The following is an 18,218-nucleotide window of genomic DNA, read 5'->3' as shown; positions in this document are numbered from 1 at the left end:
AGATTGGAGAAGCCCTCTTCAGACAGTCGCCTAATTTATCTTTCTGCCTTGAGAATAGTGTTTTCCCTTGTCTGTTATAGACTGTCCCTCTCAAGCTGCAATTGGAAAGCCACTCATGTGTAATTATTTTTTCACTCAACAAACACCATCTATAATGTGTAAAACATTGTGTTAATGCAATGGTGGAAACTGCATGGATCAGATGTGAACTTTAGTCTCTAGAAACTAATAGAGTCTGCAGGAAAATAAGGCAGACACATGAAAAAGATCAAACATGATACCACTTTGCCCCAGACTCTCTCAAGATTTGGTCCCTGGCACTGTCTGGAAATTCTTCTCCACATATAACCTAAACACCTCCTAAACGATGCTTCCACACATGTCTTCCAAACTGCAATTTAGTAGAAACTGAAAGCAAATCATGTGTTATCTTGTGGTGGTGGTTTAGTCACTCAGTCGTGTCTGACCTGTGTGACCCCATGGACTGTAGCCCACCAGGGAGCTCTGGCCATGGGATTTCCTAGGCAAGAATACTGGAGTGGGTTGCTATTTCCTTCTCCAAGGGATCTTCCCAACCCAGGGATCAAACCAGGGTCTCCTGCATTACAGGCGAATTCTTTTCCATTAAGCCACCAGGGAAGCCCATTAACTTGTAAGAACCATAATAAATAAGATCTGTCTACACTCTCTAGAAAGGAATTTTACTCTCGGTAACCTTTCTCCCTCTACCTCCAGGAAGAAAATCTCTTGACCTTCCTACTGTCCCCAAGTTTCTCATGCAAGATCAAGAAAACTGCTTCAAGCCTGAACAAGAAGAGGCAAGTGCTCTCCTGGATGAAACTAAGAGACGGCAAGGGTGCAGGGGTGACTACTCCATTATCAAGGGCCAGTGACTAGGAGATTATGGGCAGAACGATGGACCAGTCAAATTTCTACCTTGGCAAATGTTTAATCCACTTAAAGGCAAAGGTAAGCACCTCACCAAAACTACCTGCCTACCGCAGGCCTCCCCAAAACACCCTGGGCTGGGTTTCATAGGAGATCAGATCCCTCCAGCCCTGATTTCGCCATTAATTCATTACGAAATTCCCTTCCCTCCTCTGGGCCTATCATCTCATATGAGAGGACTGGACCAGAACAGCAAACTTCAACTCTGAAACAGTAGGGCTCTAAGCAATTGACCAAAATTATTCTTTGTTAAAATCATCAATGTATTTATTTTTGGTGGTGCTGGGTCTTCGTTGATGCACTCGGGCTTTCTCTAATTGCAGAGAGTGGGGGCTCCGCTTCACTGTGGTGCACAGGCTTTTCATTCTCTCATTGTGGAGCACAGGCTCTATGCACGCGGGCTTCAGTAGTTGTGGCACAGGGGCTTAGATGTCCCGAGGCATGTGGAATCTTCCCGGACCAGGGAATCAAACCCATATATCGTGCACTGTCAGGCGGATTCCTATCCACTGTACCTAAAGGACTTCCAAAATTAAGCTTTTCACCAGTGGCCACGAGCTGGGATTACCCAAAACCATATGAGTTATCATAGTATCAATTCCATGGACTAGAGAATCTTAACTATGGGGGTAAGAGGGAAAAATAAGCCTAGCAAATCATAGTTCTTATACTTTTTTGGCCTTAGGACCCTTTTATGTACTTATAAATTACTGAGGATCCCACATAGTTTTTGCCTACATGGATTATATCTGCTGATATATATATATGTATATATATACATATATATACATATATATATTTTATAAATTAAACCAAGAAACTTAAAAATACATATTAATTTAAAATAACAATAAACTTACTACGTTAATAAAAATAACCAATTTTTAACAAAAAGTAACTCTATTTTCAAAAAAAAAAAAATGTGAGAAGAAGTGCACTATCTTACTTTTTTTGCAAATCTCTTTAATGTCTTGTTTGGTAGCTGGATTATCTTCTGCATTCAACCTCTTGTGATACATTGCTTTGATGGAAGTCCCTGAAGAAAATCTGCCCTCACACAGATGTGTAGTTAGAATGTATCTGAATAGCCTGTTTAGGCAACTGTTATATTTTTTATTTGATACTACATCAAAACTCTACACACATAGTTTCTTAGGAGTTAGTTGTAATGTGGAATCTGACCTTTTCATACTCTACTATGTGAAAATACACTGGCAATCTTGCTCCTTGAATAGATCTTTTACCCACACACAATTTCCCAACATCACACTTTGGTCATATGGGAGATATTGGTTCCCTGAGCTACATAGATCTTTCAAATGCTGGCACATTTCATTATATGACATTTTAAAAAATCACATTCATTAGTATCATCCCTAATCTCATTAGACAAGTCTTTAGGTAAAGGGAAGCTGTCAAGGTCACAGTGCAGGATACAAGTTTATTTTTTCTGATTTTGCTCAAAAGCTCAAATTTCATTGTTGGCAACATATAGTACTGGTTTTTTGTTTTTTTGGTTTTTTTGGCTGTGCTGAATCTTCACTGTGGCTCGAGAGCTTTCTCTAGTTGCAGCATGCTGGTTTGGTTGCACCTGCGGCATGTGAGATCATAGTTCCCCAGCCAGGGATTGAACTCTGTCCCCTGCACTCAAAGGCAACTTTTAAACCACTGGACCACCGGAGAAGTTCCTTAATAGTTTTTCCTGAGGTGACGGTCTCATTACTTTCATTTTCAAGAAAATATCTGCCAAGTACTCAGATCTGAACGATCTACGGTTTCCTAGTTGTTCAGTAGAACAACAACTAAGTTGTTCAGATAACTCAGTAGAACCAGCTAGAGGTGGAGAGGGGCTTGTAATGCGGGCAGACGGTCTCCTCTAGTTTGGAGTTCACTAGAGAAAATGCCACGCACCAGGAAAGACTGCAGCCAGGGGGCCTTTACCAGTAATGAGCTCCAAGAGAAGCTTTCATGTGCACTTTCCATTTTGTCACACAGAATATTAACAAAATATTCTGGACTGAAGGGTCAAGATTTAATAAAATTAGTGATATGACTGCTTCATCAAAGACATGCTTAAGTGAAAAATACAACAATGACGGGCATAATTTGGTGTTACCTCCTTGATGCACGCTGCTGCTGCTGCTAAGTCACTTCAGTCGTGTCCGACTCTGTGCGACCCCATAGACGGCAGCCCACCAGGCTCTCCCGTCCCTGGGATTCTCCAGGCAAGAACACCGGAGTGGGTTGCCATTTCCTTCTCCAACGCATGAGAGTGAAAAGTGAAAGTGAAGTCGCTCAGTCATGCCTGACTCTTAGCGACCCCATGGACTAGAGCCTACCAGGCTCCTCCGTCCATGGGATTTTCCAGGCAAGAGTACTGAAGTGGGGTGCTATTGCCTTCTCCGTTGATGCACGCTAAGGCACCAGCAATTTTACCCATCGTTGCTTCTGAACCATCAGTGCAAATGTCAACACAGTGAAAAGACAAATCACATCTAGTATTATTATGAAAACAGTTTTGACCTCGTGGGCTTCTTAAAATGGTCCTGGGACCCGCAAAGGGTCTGAAGACCATGCTTTGCAAATGGCAACTCCAGATAACCTACTGAAGACTGGTTTCAGTCAACTGGTTTCTCAGCCTGCCAGCCTGGGGGAAAAAGTATATTGGTTGAGAGCAGTATAATGTAGCTCAATAGGGCAACAAGAAAACTTTGCCCGAAAGAGTAAAATCTGATGCCGTCATCAAAGCAGTCAACAGCTTGATAACTTTAAGGGTTAGGAAATTAACCTCACCAAACACATTATCATGGAAGCACCTGGGGCTCCTATCTGCATCCCTGACTGGGGATTCTTACTCAGTCCTAATCCCCTAGAAGAGACTGGTGTGCATGCATATACTTTGCTTCTTGTACTTTGTTCCATGTATTTTTTCCACATACTTTGTTCCTTAGCAAATTAGATAACACGGTGGAGTAAATCCCCAGGAAACAGGAACCCAGCTCAAAAACTTGTCCCTAACACTTCTCACCTGTAGAGCTAACTAGGTCCCAAATCCGCTTATACTTAATCGTACCTGGCACATTTCTACATGTGACGCTTCTGGGGATCCAGGCCCCAGGAAAGTACTCAACCAATCCTCCAAGTCCCAAAGGAGTACTTTTCCCTGCACCACTTGTGATGGGCTTGTGACACCTGCCATCACTTACAGAGGGGCTTTCCTGGGTCACCTACCTTGTTTCACAATACCAGGGCAGGATGGGCCCTCAGAAAAAGTACATCCCCAAGCAAGGCCAAGAGAACATTGATCAAACATTCCAACCGGTCAATTTCCAGCAAACAATGGGAGATAATTTGGCGTTGACTATTAGCTATAACCCAATGTGAAAAAAAAAGATTCAGAATAGCTAACAACCATGCATTGTCTTCAGTATGACAAAACCTATGAGCTACCAATCCTGATGTTGCTAGATGACTGGCTGTGAACTTTAGAGGAGTCCCTCTAGAAATGAAAATCTAGACCCCATATGGCAAGCACTGCATAGACAAGCTGATGTCTAAGAACAAGGAGCAAAAACTGGAAAGAAAACTAGAGAGAGAAGCTTGGAAGAAGCATTTTCCAGTAACCAGAGTGACTTCTGAAGAGAAGCCATCACATGGCATTGGCTGCATTTGACACTCCTTCCACCTGGGGGAAGTCACGTAGGTAGGTAAGGTTAGGGAAGAGAGAGGAAAGATAGTTCTCACTGCTGCTGGTTGGGGCCTAAGCAATCTTTTCCATCAACACTGCAAGCATATGGGGAAATCTACAGTAGCATGCCACAGGAGAAAGAAGCTATGGAGATGGAACCTTTATGAGCAGAAGACCAGCTAGAGGTGGAGAGGGGCTTATAATGTGGGCAGACCGTCTCCTCTAGTTTGGAGTTCACTAGAGAAAGACCAAGAAAGACTGCAGCCATGGGGGCTTTACCAGTAATGAGTTCCAAGAGAAGCTTCCATGGTCTCCTTGGGCAGTCACAGGGGAGAGTGTGAGTCAAGAACATAATGGATCCCTCAGTGAGTCACACCCAACCCCCAAGGGAACACACAGAGGATGATGGTAAAGCTTGAGGAATATACAGAAGGGCTGCAGAAGATGGGGTGCTGTGGTCCAGAGAAAATGCTAGGGCTCTGCTGATTTCAAAACTGAACCAGACAACTCAGTGGAGTAGAAAACCCTCTTCTGAATCTTCTCATTTGAAGAGTGAATCAGCACAGCTTCACACGGGGGTTCTCAATCTTATATTTGGAAAAACTGAAGCCCACAGAGGGCCAAACTAACCCAGATGAGACTTGGGATTCAGTTTCCAGAGATAAGGCATAAGCCCTCCTAAGGGCATACAAAGCAAATCACCTCTTCTTTTTCTTTTTAAAGATTTTATTTATTTATTTATTTTGATGTGGATCATTTTTTTTTAAGTCTTTATTGAATTTTTTACAATATTGATTCTGTTTCATGTTTTGGTTTTTTGGCAGCGAGGCACGAGGGACCTTAGTTCCCTGACCAGGGATCGAACGCACATCTCCTGCATTGGAAAGCAAAGTCCTAACCGCTGGAGTACCAGGGAAGTTCCCTCTTCTTTACCAACGCTTTGCATCTTTTAGGACCTCCCTGGTAGCTCAGCTGGTAAAGAATCCGCCTGCAATGCAGGAGACCCCACTTCAAATCCTAGGTCGGGAAGATCCCAGACTTCCCACTCCAGTGTTCTTGGGCTTCCCTGGTGGCTCAGACAGTAAAGAATCGCCTGCAATGCGAGAGACCTGGGTTCAGTTCCTGGGTTGGGAGGATCTCCTGGAGGAGGGCATAGTGCAAGAGAAGTTATTCTTCCCTCTTCCTATTTATTCTGTCAAATGCCCTGGCTGTTTGGTGATGGGGACAGAAGTCTGGGGGAGACTTTGCAAAGACTGTCTGTATTGGACTTGGAGTTACTGAAGCTTCTAGCACAGATGACCCAAGGTTCTAAATTAAGAGAATGTTCTCTCTACAAGTTTTTATGTTCAGGCTGTTACTTAGCACCAGCCTTCTGCGACCAACGCAGGTGAAATGAACAAAGAATAAGAAACAGAGTAGAGAGTAACTGACAGAGAGCTCAGATCTCAGCAGCATCACTCACTTCATCTCTTTAAGTGTTACTCTCATCTGTAAAGCAGGGAACTGATAAAATGAGGGGGCAAAAATAACTCACAGGGAGATTACATTACTAACACAGAACGTTGGAATATGATTCCCACCCCTAAGGCAGACAGAACAGCTACTTACGTTGTGCTATTGCTTTCCCCAAACCGCATGTAGGACCCTGAGGAAGAGAAGTTGTTCAGGCCTTCGGACGGGCTCTCCTCGGGGCTCGCGTCGGTGGAGCTGTAGTCACGGTAGTCCTCATCCCGAAGTCTCTGCGTGGACATGGTAACTGGGGGGACAGGGGCGGCACTCAGACCTCCAGTGGCTCGTGCCTTTAGCTCCGAGCCTGGGGTCAGCTCTAGGGCAGAAGCAGCCATTGTCACAGAGCTCAGTGACAGCTGCACTATGGATTAAGTACAGTGAGAATGCCTGATACTGACAGAAATGGAAAAGGTACAAAGTACACATGGGCGGGCTGAGCTCACTTGACTTCTGCCTCCCAACCGACGGTGCCACATTCACAAGTTTCTATATTTGCCAGCACACCAGGACAGAACAAAGGCGAGGCTCTAGTCTTTCCTATGCCTTAGTTTGGGATTGACAACCCCTTCCACTGAGCTAATTTCTTGGACCCCGGACCCAATAATGACATTTTATCTACATCCATCTTCCCCAAAAGCAAGCTCTTAAAGGACAGGAACCTAAATATTCCTAAGCTGCATTCTATTTTTCCTATGCATTCAGTACAGTAAGAACCTTCTGCAGCCCAGAAATCCTGTCCAGATCATCTGATTCTACTCAAACTCTCCAGCAGGTCCCAAAGCTACAAAAGATGTTCCCTTTCTCTCTGCCAGGACCTCTGGTATGTTCTATGCTATGCTATGCTATGCTAAGTCACTTCAGTCGTGTCCGACTCTGTGTGACCCCATAGACGGCAGCCACCAGGCTCCCCCATCCCTGAGATTCTCCAGGCAAGAACACTGAAATGGGTTGCCATTTCCTTCTCCAATGCATGAAAGTGAAAAGTGAAAGTGAAGTCGCTCAGTCGTGTCCGACTCCTAGCGACCCCATGGACTGCAGCCCACCAGGCTCCTCCATCCATGGGACTCTCCAGGCAAGAGTACTGGAGTGGGGTGCCATTGCCTTCTCCAGGTATGTTCTATACTCTTTGGTATATACTCACTCCCTCATCCTAGGACTCTCTTCTTGCAACCAGCATGAATATTGAGAAACGGAGCTAAAAGCAGCTCAGAGGAAGGCTAGGAGCATGACAGGTACATGCCACTGGCCCTTGTTGCAACATCTCCCTTCCACCCATCTTCCTTTTTAACAGATCTGCCAATTTTTTAAAGACAGTGGAAGAAGAAAACCTTCCTCTTACATGCAGAGGAAGGACAGAGAAGATGGTATCCCCTGGGTGGACTTTGCTTTTGTAATTAAGCAGCAGAAAAGAGAACAACAAGGACTTCGCTAAGATACACTACAAGTATACATTCCAAGAGTTGTGTAAGCTCCCAGAATATGAGGGTCTGTTGCTAAAAGAGCTGTTGGAGGTCACTCCAAACTGCTCATTTTACAGATAAAGAATCAACAACCGCCCTCCCCCCCCAAAAGCTGAAGGGACCTGCTCTGCTACAGCCAGGTAGCAGCCAAGCAGTAAACATACATCCTGACACTGCCTGAATCCGGAAACATCACTGAATACACTGCCAGTTGCAGTGATGGAATATCATAATGAAGGCGAGTCAACTTCCTCCAAGAATCTGCAAGTGAGTAAGGAAAAAATGGTTCATGAACATTAAAAATTGCAAATAAAAATCCTCTGACACTTGGCAGACTGGTACGACCACCTGCCTACAAAGTGCTTTTCCCTATCCTGAATCTCATATGCTGCCTCAGATGCCCGGGGGGAGACAGGACCTCCGAGGGCCATCACACAACGTGCTGTCCCACCTGACACATAACGTTAGCAGCCAGAGACTAGACAGCTCTGTGTCAAGTGCTCCCAGAAGTCCAGCCCCTGGGGATTCTTCAGACCCCACCTGGCACCTGAGTGATGAAGGGTGATCTCATTTTCTCCCACCAACCACATAACCTCATGAAGAAAGAGCTTGGCAGAAAGCCAGCAAAGGCCTTGGAAGTCCAAGAGGATTCTGCCTCACTTCACCACCAGAGCTGACCTTGCTAAGCATCTAAGAGGGCATCATTTACTCACATGGTGGAAGAATTCAAGGAGTCATCTAAGCTCTTGGGGCAACTAAACTTATAAGAAGGCTGGGGTAGGGGAAATCTATAAAATATCTTAATGTGAACAGTTGAAAGCTGCTACTCGGGTAAAATTGATTAAGTGAGTTTCTATGCAGGACATCCCTGATGGTCCAGCGGCTAAGACCCCATGCTCTTGTTGCAAGGAGCCCAGGTTCAATCCCTGATCAAGGAACCAGATCCCACATGCCTCAACTAAAGATCCTGAGTGCTACAACTAAGATCCAGCATGCCAAATACGTAAATAATTTTTTTTTAAAAAAAGGTTAGTATCTATGCATGTCAGAAGTGTGAAAAGTGAAAGTGTTAGTTGCTCAGTTGTGTCTGACTCTTGCGATCCTATAGACTGCAGCCTGTTCAGGCTCCTCTGTCCAAGGGATTTCCCAGGCAAGAATACTGGAGTGGGTAGCCATTCCCTTCTCCAGGGGATTTTCCCGATCCAGGGATTAAACCTGGGTCTCCTGCATTTCAGGCAGATTCTTTACCATCTGAGCCACTAGGAAAGCAGTCAGAAGACCTGGGTGCTAAAGCTGCCTCTTATCACTAGTTTGCTCAGTGGCCTGAAGCAATTCTTATTTACCTCAGGTCTTAGTTCCAAATGCTAAAAATTTGGGTGTAGGGGGTATGGTATACTAACCTATCTCTCAGCACCTCTTCCAGGAATCAATGTAATTCTTTATGCAAACACAATGGCTACTTTTGAGTCTCTTCCCACATACCCAAAGCTCTGAGGAACAGAAGCCTTCCAGGTGAACCCTGCATATTACCAAGGGAGAGGAACAGAAAACAGGCACTGACAAGTTCCCCAATCCCTCCCCATCAACCAAGAAACCACTCTTGGTACAGACACTCAATTTACTTCAAACACTGTTAAGAAGCCTCCTCATGTCACTGTAAAAACTGAAGTGACCCACAGCAGATTATCACTAAGAAAAGTGCTCAGAAAGAAGCTGAAATCTATAGATCAAAAGTCCAGTGAACAACTGCAGAATGTGGAAGATGTGGCTTGGCAACTGTGCATGTTGAAAAAGGAAAATAATGCTACTTACTGGTTTTAGTTGATGATAAGCTCAACAGAAATCAATGATAACACAGTAGATGCCAATTCTGCTAATGCAATTCTTGGTTTCACTACAAGAAAGAACCCCAGGGAGATGACAGACTGTTCTTTTTCTTGCCATACCTTGTACTCTGTTCCAGGTAGCACACTATAAAGGGGATGATGATCAACTGCTGTATAGCCAGGGGTCAGCACCAAGGTCACTAGGGGGAAAGAAAGCAGGTAAATGAAGAACGGCTGGAAGTCCTGAGAAGGTTCAACCTGGAGAACTGGAAACTCAGGAGGTACAAAAATTGTCTTTCAAAGCTGTTCTAGGGATCAGATTCATTCTTTGAAGCCTCAAAGATTACTCAGAAATGGGATCATTAGGTGGAAAGTAAAGGGAGGCAGGTCTTTGGCATAAGGAAGCCAACTCTCAAAGAAGTTATCCACAGGACTTCCCTGGTGGTCCAGTGACTAAGACTCAACCTTCCGATTCTGGGGGCCTGGGTTTGATCCCTGGTTGGTAACTAGGTCCCAGATGCCACAACTAAAGATCCCGTGTGCCGCAACTAAGACCTGGAGCAGCCAAATACATAAATGAATAAAGATATTTAAAAATATATGTGTGTGTGTGTGTGTGTGTGTGTGTGTATTAAAGGCAGTATCCAGGAACTTCCCTGAGTCCTTGGTTCGGGGGTTAAGATTCCATGCTTCCACTGCAGGGGTACCGGCTTCAATCCCTGGTCAGGGAACTAAGATCCTGCAAGCTGCATGACGGCCAAAAAGGAAAAAAACAAAACAAAACAGGAGTTGTCCAAATGGATCACTCATTCTAGGAGATAGCGTATCTTATTCCTGGAAAGTTCCAAGCAGAAGCCCTTCTCAGAACTGCTAGGCAGGAAATGAGGCCTGTAGAGGGTGGGTGTGATCACTCTCTGGAGGTTACTTCCTTCTAGGGCTCTTCTGGCAACCAAGGCCTCCACGTCTTTTCTCTAGCTATCCCCACTTAGTGCTAGTCTCCTTGGCCACCCTGCCCTGAGCTCTCTGTGATGAAATCTGGTTTCCACCATCTACTGCTATAATTGCTAATTCCTGCCCTGTGGGAGTTTTAATAGACCCTGTTAACTGTCCAAATGAGGGATGTGATAATTAAGAGTTCAAAACAAGCTTGTTCTTCAGGTTCTTAAGGACAATGAACTGAGTTTATATAACATGTGTGGTCCATCAACACGAAGTAAAAAATCTCCATAAAATACTCAGATTCAAGAGAGTACTAAGTAAGAAAAGTCTGCATGTTGGGTGACAAACATATATATTCAAGTGTACATTTGAACCAAAATTGAAACGTCAACTCTTTAAATAACCTTGATAAATGCTCTTCTTTTTCCTTATATAAAAATTAGTTTTAACTAATCAATAATTGCTATTTCAAGGTCTTTTCTCACTTATTTCATATCTACTCTTCCTTAAATCAATGCAGTATACACACAAATGATGTTTAGTTGTAACATAATGGTCTATCATTATATTAATAAAATAATTTGCTTCACTAGCTCCCAGTTAAATTTTGAGCTTCTGCTTCTTTTAATGACTATCTTATAGCTAAAAAATTCCCACATGTAATTTTTAATTTTCAAGTCATATCCTTGGAGTAGAGTTAGGTGAATAGGTTTTTTAAATGGTTTTACTACACAAATGACTGAACTAACCTAAAGTGTCACTAGCAATATATGGACATGCCTATCTCTTATAACCCTGCCAATGTTGGATTTTATTTCTTTTTTTTTTTTTGGCCATGCTACATGGCTTGTGGGATCTTAGCTCCCCAACCAGGGACTGAACCTGGGCCCTCACAGTGAAAGTGCTGAGTCTTAACCACTGGACAACCAGGGAATACATGGATAGTATCATTTTTATTTCTGGTATTTCTGATGAATGAGTGGCTCCTTGTATTTATTTTATTTTACATTTCTTTAATTTCCAAAAAAAGACAATTGATAATCAAGACTTTAAGAGCATCTTTCCTCCACCTATCAGACTCATAGTTTTGAAAATACTTAGCTCATTTTTGAACTCACTTTTGAAAATCTAAAATGTTCTTAAGATAGCTATCTAAGAGTTTAGTGATGGGACTTTACTGGTGATCCAGTGGTTAGGACTCCTTGAATTTCCAATGTAGGCAGTGCCAGTTCAATCCCTAGTCAGGGGGCTAAGATTCCACATGCTGCACAGCAGACTGGCCAAATTTAATTTACTGATTAAATTCTATTCCAAATTTCAGTATAATAAACATGATGACTTCCAGCAAGGAGAATCCATTTATATGAATTTGTAGGTCTCTTTTGGGGCACACAGGAAAGTCAAGGAGGGGAAAAGAGAAGAGGGCAGGAAAGGCACTGCAAGCGTCAGTTTGCTTCATTACCAAAAGCTAAGCAATGCTCCTAAGGGTGACTTGTAAACACAAAAAATATTATCCACTAGAAACGATTAAAACTAATAAATGCAGCAGAGTTGCAGGATATAAGATGCACATACCAAAATCAGTTGTATTCCTTTACACTTTCAGTGAACAAGGTGAAAACAAACTTGAGAAAACAGGTCCATTTACACAGCAACAAAAAGAATCGAATATTTAGGAAGAAATTTAGTCAAGTAGGTGTAAACTTGTACACGAAAACTATAAAGCACCATAGAGAAATTAAAGAAGACCTAAGGAAATGAGAAAACATCCTAATATTCATGAACTAGAAGATTTAACACTATTAAGATGGCAATATTCCCTAAACTGAGGTACAGATTCAGTTGAATCCCTATCAAAATCCCAACTCCCTTTTTGCAAAAATTGACAAGCCAATTCTAAAATCCATATGGAAATTCAGAAGGTCCAAAACAGCCAAAACAAATCTGGAAAAAAGAAAAAAGATGGAGGACTTCCCAACTGCATAACTTAATACAAAGCTACAGTAAGTAACCTCAAGACAGTACAGTATTGGCGTAAGGACAGACGTACAGATCAACTGAACAGAAGTGAGAGTCCAGAAATGAACTCTATACCTAGGTCAAGTGATTTTTGACAAGGGTGCCAAAACAATTCAATGGAGGAAAAAATAGTTTTTTCAACAATTAACGCTGGACAACTAGAAATACACGTGCAAAAAAAAGAAGCTGGAACTCCACCTCCCACCACATACAAAACTTAACTCCAAATAGGACTTCCCTAGCAGTCCACTGGTTAAGACTCTGTGCTTCCAATGCAGGGGTCACTGGTTCAATCCCTGGTCAGAGAACTAAGATTTCATATGCCACTCAGCATGGCCAAAAAAAAAAAAAAAAAAAAATTCAAAATAGGTCAAAAACCTACATGTAAAGGTTAAAACTATAAAAACTCTTAGAAGAAAATATAAGCATAAACCATTGTAACCATGAATTGAGCAGTTTCTCACATATGACAGCAAGAAACACAAGAAAAAATAGATAAATTAGACCTAATCAAACTTTAAAATGTTTATGCCTCAAAGGATACCACCACGAAGGTGAAAAACAACCCACAGAATATGAAAAGTTTTCTATTAATTATATTTCTGATGAGGTACTTGTGCCCAGAACATACAAAGAACTATTATAATTCAATAATAAAATGAAGCCCAATTTAAAAATGGGCAAAGGACCTAGAGAGCTGTTTCACAGAAGATGTGAAAAAAGCCAATAAACATATGAAAAGATACTCAATATCTTTAGCCATCAGGTAAATGAGAAACAAATACCACATGTGAGGTATCACTTCACATACACCAGAAAGGCTAGAATCAAAGACAAGTAACAGCTGCTGCTGCTGCTAAGTAGCTTCAGTCGTGTCTGACTCTGTGCGACCCCACAGACGGCAGCCCACCAGGCTTTGCCATCCTCGGGATTCTCCAGGCAAGAACACTGGAGTGCGTTGCCATTTCCTTCTCCAATGCATGAAAGTGAAAAGTGAAAGTGAAGTCGCTCAGTCGTGTCCGACTCTTTTCGACCCCATGGACTGCAGCCCACCAGGCTCCTCCGTCCATGGGAGTTTCCAGGCAAGAGTACTGGAGTGGGTTGCCATTGACAAGTAACAGCAAGTACTGGCAAAGATGCAGAGAAATTGTAGAGAATCGTGTCTTACATTGCTGATGAGAAGGTAAAATGGTGCAGTCACTTTGGAAAACAGTCTGGCAGTTCCTCGAAAGGCTAAACATAGTTACCATGAAGAGCAGTGATAGTGTGAGTCACTCAGTCCTGTCAGATTCTGTGTGACCCCACGGACTGTACTGTAGCCTGCCAGGCTCCTCCGTCCATGGGATTCTCCAGGCAAGAATACTGGAGTGGGTTGCCATTTTCTTCTCCAGGGGATCTTCCTGAATCAGGGACTGAACCCGGGTCTCTTGCATTGCAGGCAGATTTTTTACTGTCTGAGCCACCAGGGAAGCCCATAGTTACCATATGACCCAGTAATTCTGGCTATTAGGGATAATGCTGCTATGAACATCTTTGGGTATATTTTTCTACAGGCATACATTCTCATTTTGGTATGTACTTACAGGCATACATTTTCATTTTGGTATGTACCTATGAGTGGTGGATAGGACCCAGCAATTCCACTCCTAGGTACACACCAAAATGAAAATGTATGTCCACAGAAAAATGTACACACAAATATTCATAGCAGCATTATTCCTATTAACCAAAAAATGAGGGAAAAAAAAACCTGATGAGTGGATAAATGAAATGTGATATATCCATACAATGGAATATTACTTAGCAAAAAACAAAAAAAGAAAAATATGAAATACTGATAGATGTTACAACATGGATGAACCTTGAAGACATTATTCTAAGGGGAAGAAGTCAGTCACAGAGGAACATTTGGGAGCTGGGGGGATTAAGGGGTGATAGCTAAAGGGTTGAGTTTCTTTGGGGTGATGAAATGTTCTGAAAATGACTGTGTTGCACAACTTTGTGAATTCAATAGAAAAGCTGTTGAACTGTAATGCTTTAAATGGTTGAATAGTATGCTATGTGAATTTAATCTCAATAAAACTGCTAAAACAAACAAACTGATCTCTGGGCCCAATCTGATTCAGCCTCAGCGTTTAACAGGCTTCTTATTATGATAGGTACACCCCAGGCCTCATCTCCTACCAAAGTTTATGGATTGGTGATATATGCATATTATAAGTACTACTATTATTATAAAACAATCACATTTTCTAGAACCCAGAGAAGCAGTGAATTCTCTAGATATACGCTCTCTTCTCCGTTGCTGGAATTCCAGAAACACGAACAAAGTCATAGACTGTGTTCCTATATGCTGTCTACAAGGAGGGAAGTAAAAATGTCTGACATCCACATGATTTGTTTTCGGAGACATGGGATAGTACTCCATCTGATCTACCACAGAATGACTTCCCTGACTTGAGACTCCTGCCTGAGACAGTGAGGTGCATGGGCAGCCATGAAACAGCTGCTGACCTCAGCAGGCTCTGCACAGGAGCAGCTGAATGAGCAAACTGACTTTTTACTCACCATCATAAAAATCTCTAAACATTAGCACCAGGCATGACTGACAGTTGACCAAGCTCCAGCTTCCCAGTTATAGATGAGAACACCAAAGCCTCAGCTGGTTAACAGTTTGGGATCAGAACCCAGCATACCAGATTCCTAGCCCAGTGTTCTTTCTAACACACCACCTACTCTTCCTAAAATCTCCCTGGGAACAGAACTCAGGCAGGATTAAGTCTACAGGGGGAATCCCACATACAAAATGTGCATGAGTTCAGAGCCTAGTTATGTGACCCTAATCTCCCTTTGTCTTACTTTCCTTATCTGAAAAATGTTATTAATAACACTTACATCACAATATTGTTATGAATGTAGAAGTAAAAGATGTTAAATATGCTGCTTGGTGCATAATGGACCCTTATTAATGGTAGCAACTATGTTATTACTAGAGAGAAGGAAGTTCAAGGCAGGGAGTCACTACACAAATAAAGTGCCACAGAACTTCCTCCATCCTATCACTCTGGAGAGCTGAGCCAGGTCCCCATCTCAGAAACAATGATCTATCTGCTGAGAGCATCCCAGTAACCCACAGAGACAGAATGCTGAACTTCACGGAAAAGGGAAGCACAGAGGAATCCTTCCTACTGGATAGAATCATTGAGAACTGGCCCTGGGTTGTCAAGGATTCCAAGAGAATGTCTGGGAGAAAAGAGCAGAGATAGCACCAAATATAGCATCAGGAGCTTACTCTTTTTAGTATATGCAGAATGTCCTAGCCAACGGACCCCACACACTCATTAAATAGAAGCTAGCTTTGTGTGCTCAGACCCAGTTAGGCCTGGCCAAAGGAAGGAGGTAAAGGATTCCTCCAAGATCTGAGTTAAGACTCAACGTGAACTTCCTCTTTGGGAAAAAGAGAAATGCTAGCCTAGGACTTAGGGGGTAGTCACATACTTCTGGAAGAAATTAGCAGGACTAGTCAGCAAAAGTAGAAACCAAAGTCCACTCACTCAGCCCAGTTCTAGGATCTCACTCCCAGTCAGGGTGGAAAGAAGGAATATATCATTAACAGTAATGTCTCTTCAGCATCTGATCCTGGAAGAGGTATCAAGAACTTAAAGAACTGAGACACTCGGTGGGGAAGGGAGGCAAGAGAGGGAAAAAAAAGAAAAAGCAGAAGCATTTAACATGAGAATTGTTATCTAAGCGAAGAGAAAAACAAAGCATGCACAAAAGTGGACCCGCTGCTCCACTATCTCTAACTCACATCCCACCTGCTAACAAGTCCAGTCCTAGAATTTCACATAACCTCAGAGTTAGAAGAAAACTTAAATTTTTATCTAGTCTGATCCTCTACCTACCACATTCCCAAAAGTAATTTCCTAATAACAATGACCTCTAGTGACAGGGACTGCCACACGCTGTGTTGCAACATGCTAGAGCACCACTTCTTTCAAAGTTCTTATTCTCACCCAACGGGGAAGGAAACAGTAACCCACTCCAGTATTCTTGCCTGGAGAATCCCGTGACAGAGGAGCCTGGTGGGCTGCGGTCCACGACACGACTGAAGCGACTTAGCATGCATGCATGTATTGGAGAAGGAAATGGCAACCCACTCCAGTGATCTCGCCTGGAGAATCCCAGGGACAGAGAAGCCCAGTGGGCTGCCGTCTATGGGGTTGCACAGGGTCAGACACGACTGAAGCAACTTAGCAGCAGAAGCAGCAGCATTCTCACCCAAAAACCACTTCCATTATGGTATTTCCATCCCCTGGTCCCAGTTGTCATCTCTGGAACACTACAAAAGAATGGAATCCGCCTCCTTATACTGCCTTTAAAATAGACAAAGTTCTGAGCACTTCAAGCTGCAACAGGGATGAGGCCAAATGAACAGATACATGCTTCAAAGGGAAAACAAGGACTCAAGAGCAGACAATTATAAATGGCACAATCAGAAAACAAAGAGAGAGGGACTTAATATCATCATCAGAGCAGGCTCTGTTGCATAAGGCCTCCACCCCAGTCTCAAACTCAGAGCAAATGATCCAGCCTTTGGTGTCCTCTTGACTTCAGGAACACCTTTTAAAAAACCACATTCTAAACATACAATCATGTTAATTACTGTAAAATAGGCTCTCAACAAGAATCAAAGAGGCCCTTGATCATACTTAAAATAATAAAAGTCAAAATCATTTTCAGCTGTCAGCATTTAGCTTAGATATAATATAAACAGTAAGAAAAAAGGAGGTGAATTTCATGGCAACCTATAAACAAGTAGGGAAACTGCTTCCTGGACAACTGTATTAAGAAACAAATGGAGGGAGGAGGTAGGATCTCTCTGGTTAGAAAACAGAGTGAGATAGAGAATGTCAAGGCAGAAGGAGATCTTAGGGATTCCACCCCATCACTGTACAGACTGGAAATCCAAACCCAAGCAAGGATGGGAGTCATCCCGGGTTGCAAATCAAGTGTCAGAACTAGAACAAAATCTCCTAATTCCCCAATCTCGGTTCTTTCCATTACACCAAGCTATCTTCTTTCAGCAAGCCTCAAATAACTGCAAAACATTCATCGGAATAACCAGCATTCCTCAAATCTGACAAGCTACATTAAAAACAAAGCAAAGGTCTTGACATTCTGCAAGTTAACGCTAGCGTTCTCCACAACCTCAGCTGGGAGCCGCCTACCCTCCCAAGAGCATCATACTCTGCTTCTTATTTCATATTTTGGGATGACTTAAACAAAATTGCAGGATGCTTAAAAACATGATGAGTTTGCAGAAAAATCGAGGAACAGTGAATGAGGGAACCACACCCAGAGCCAAGCCGATCTAGCGGCAATTGAGAATGCAAAGCTGAAAAGGGAAGAACGAACGAAGGAAAAGGGTGTTGTTGGTTTTTTTTTTTTTTTTTCCACCTGTCAAATTTTCCGCAGGAGGCAGTCTGGTGAAAAGCAAAAAGCCGCTGGAGTTCAGGGAGACTTGGATTCTAGTCGCAGGGCTGCGACTAACTCACTGGATGACCTTAGGCAACCCCTACTTTTTCTAGGACCTCGATTTCCTCAACAGCTCTAGAAAGTGACTGCAAAAGATAATTTCCCAGAGTCCTGGCAGTTCGGCATTCTATGACCCAAAGACCGGCTATCAGCAATTTCCCAGCAGGGCTCCCGCAACTGCCGGGTCACCTCCCCGCGACGTCTGGACCACTGTAGGAAGCGCAGCAGAAGCCCTAGCTAGTCGTTTCGGTGATCCTTCCCATCTCGGGACCTGTTCCCACACCTGTCAAA

General features: G+C 43.0%; 1 protein-coding gene across 11 annotated transcripts in view; it reads right to left on the bottom strand.

Moving 5' to 3' along the window:
* SLC36A1 (solute carrier family 36 member 1) overlaps positions 1-18,218 on the bottom strand; it is a 97,289-nt gene that overhangs the window by 66,460 nt on the left and 12,611 nt on the right. For 3 of the 11 annotated variants that reach the window (XM_059888166.1, XM_059888167.1, XM_059888169.1), the window contains 2 exons: positions 9,552-18,210; positions 6,245-6,392 (listed from right to left, as the gene is read on the bottom strand). In XM_059888166.1, coding sequence (XP_059744149.1) covers positions 6,245-6,387 — 143 coding nt within the window. In that variant the 5' untranslated portion in view covers positions 6,388-6,392; positions 9,552-18,210. The other 8 variants (XM_059888172.1, XM_005209641.5, XM_059888165.1 and 5 more) reach the window with 6 other exon arrangements.

The sequence above is a fragment of the Bos taurus genome, chromosome 7, assembly GCF_002263795.3.
Source record: "Bos taurus isolate L1 Dominette 01449 registration number 42190680 breed Hereford chromosome 7, ARS-UCD2.0, whole genome shotgun sequence".
NCBI classification, from domain to species: domain Eukaryota; kingdom Metazoa; phylum Chordata; class Mammalia; order Artiodactyla; family Bovidae; genus Bos; species Bos taurus.
This window is presented reverse-complemented; position numbering and strand designations above follow the sequence as displayed.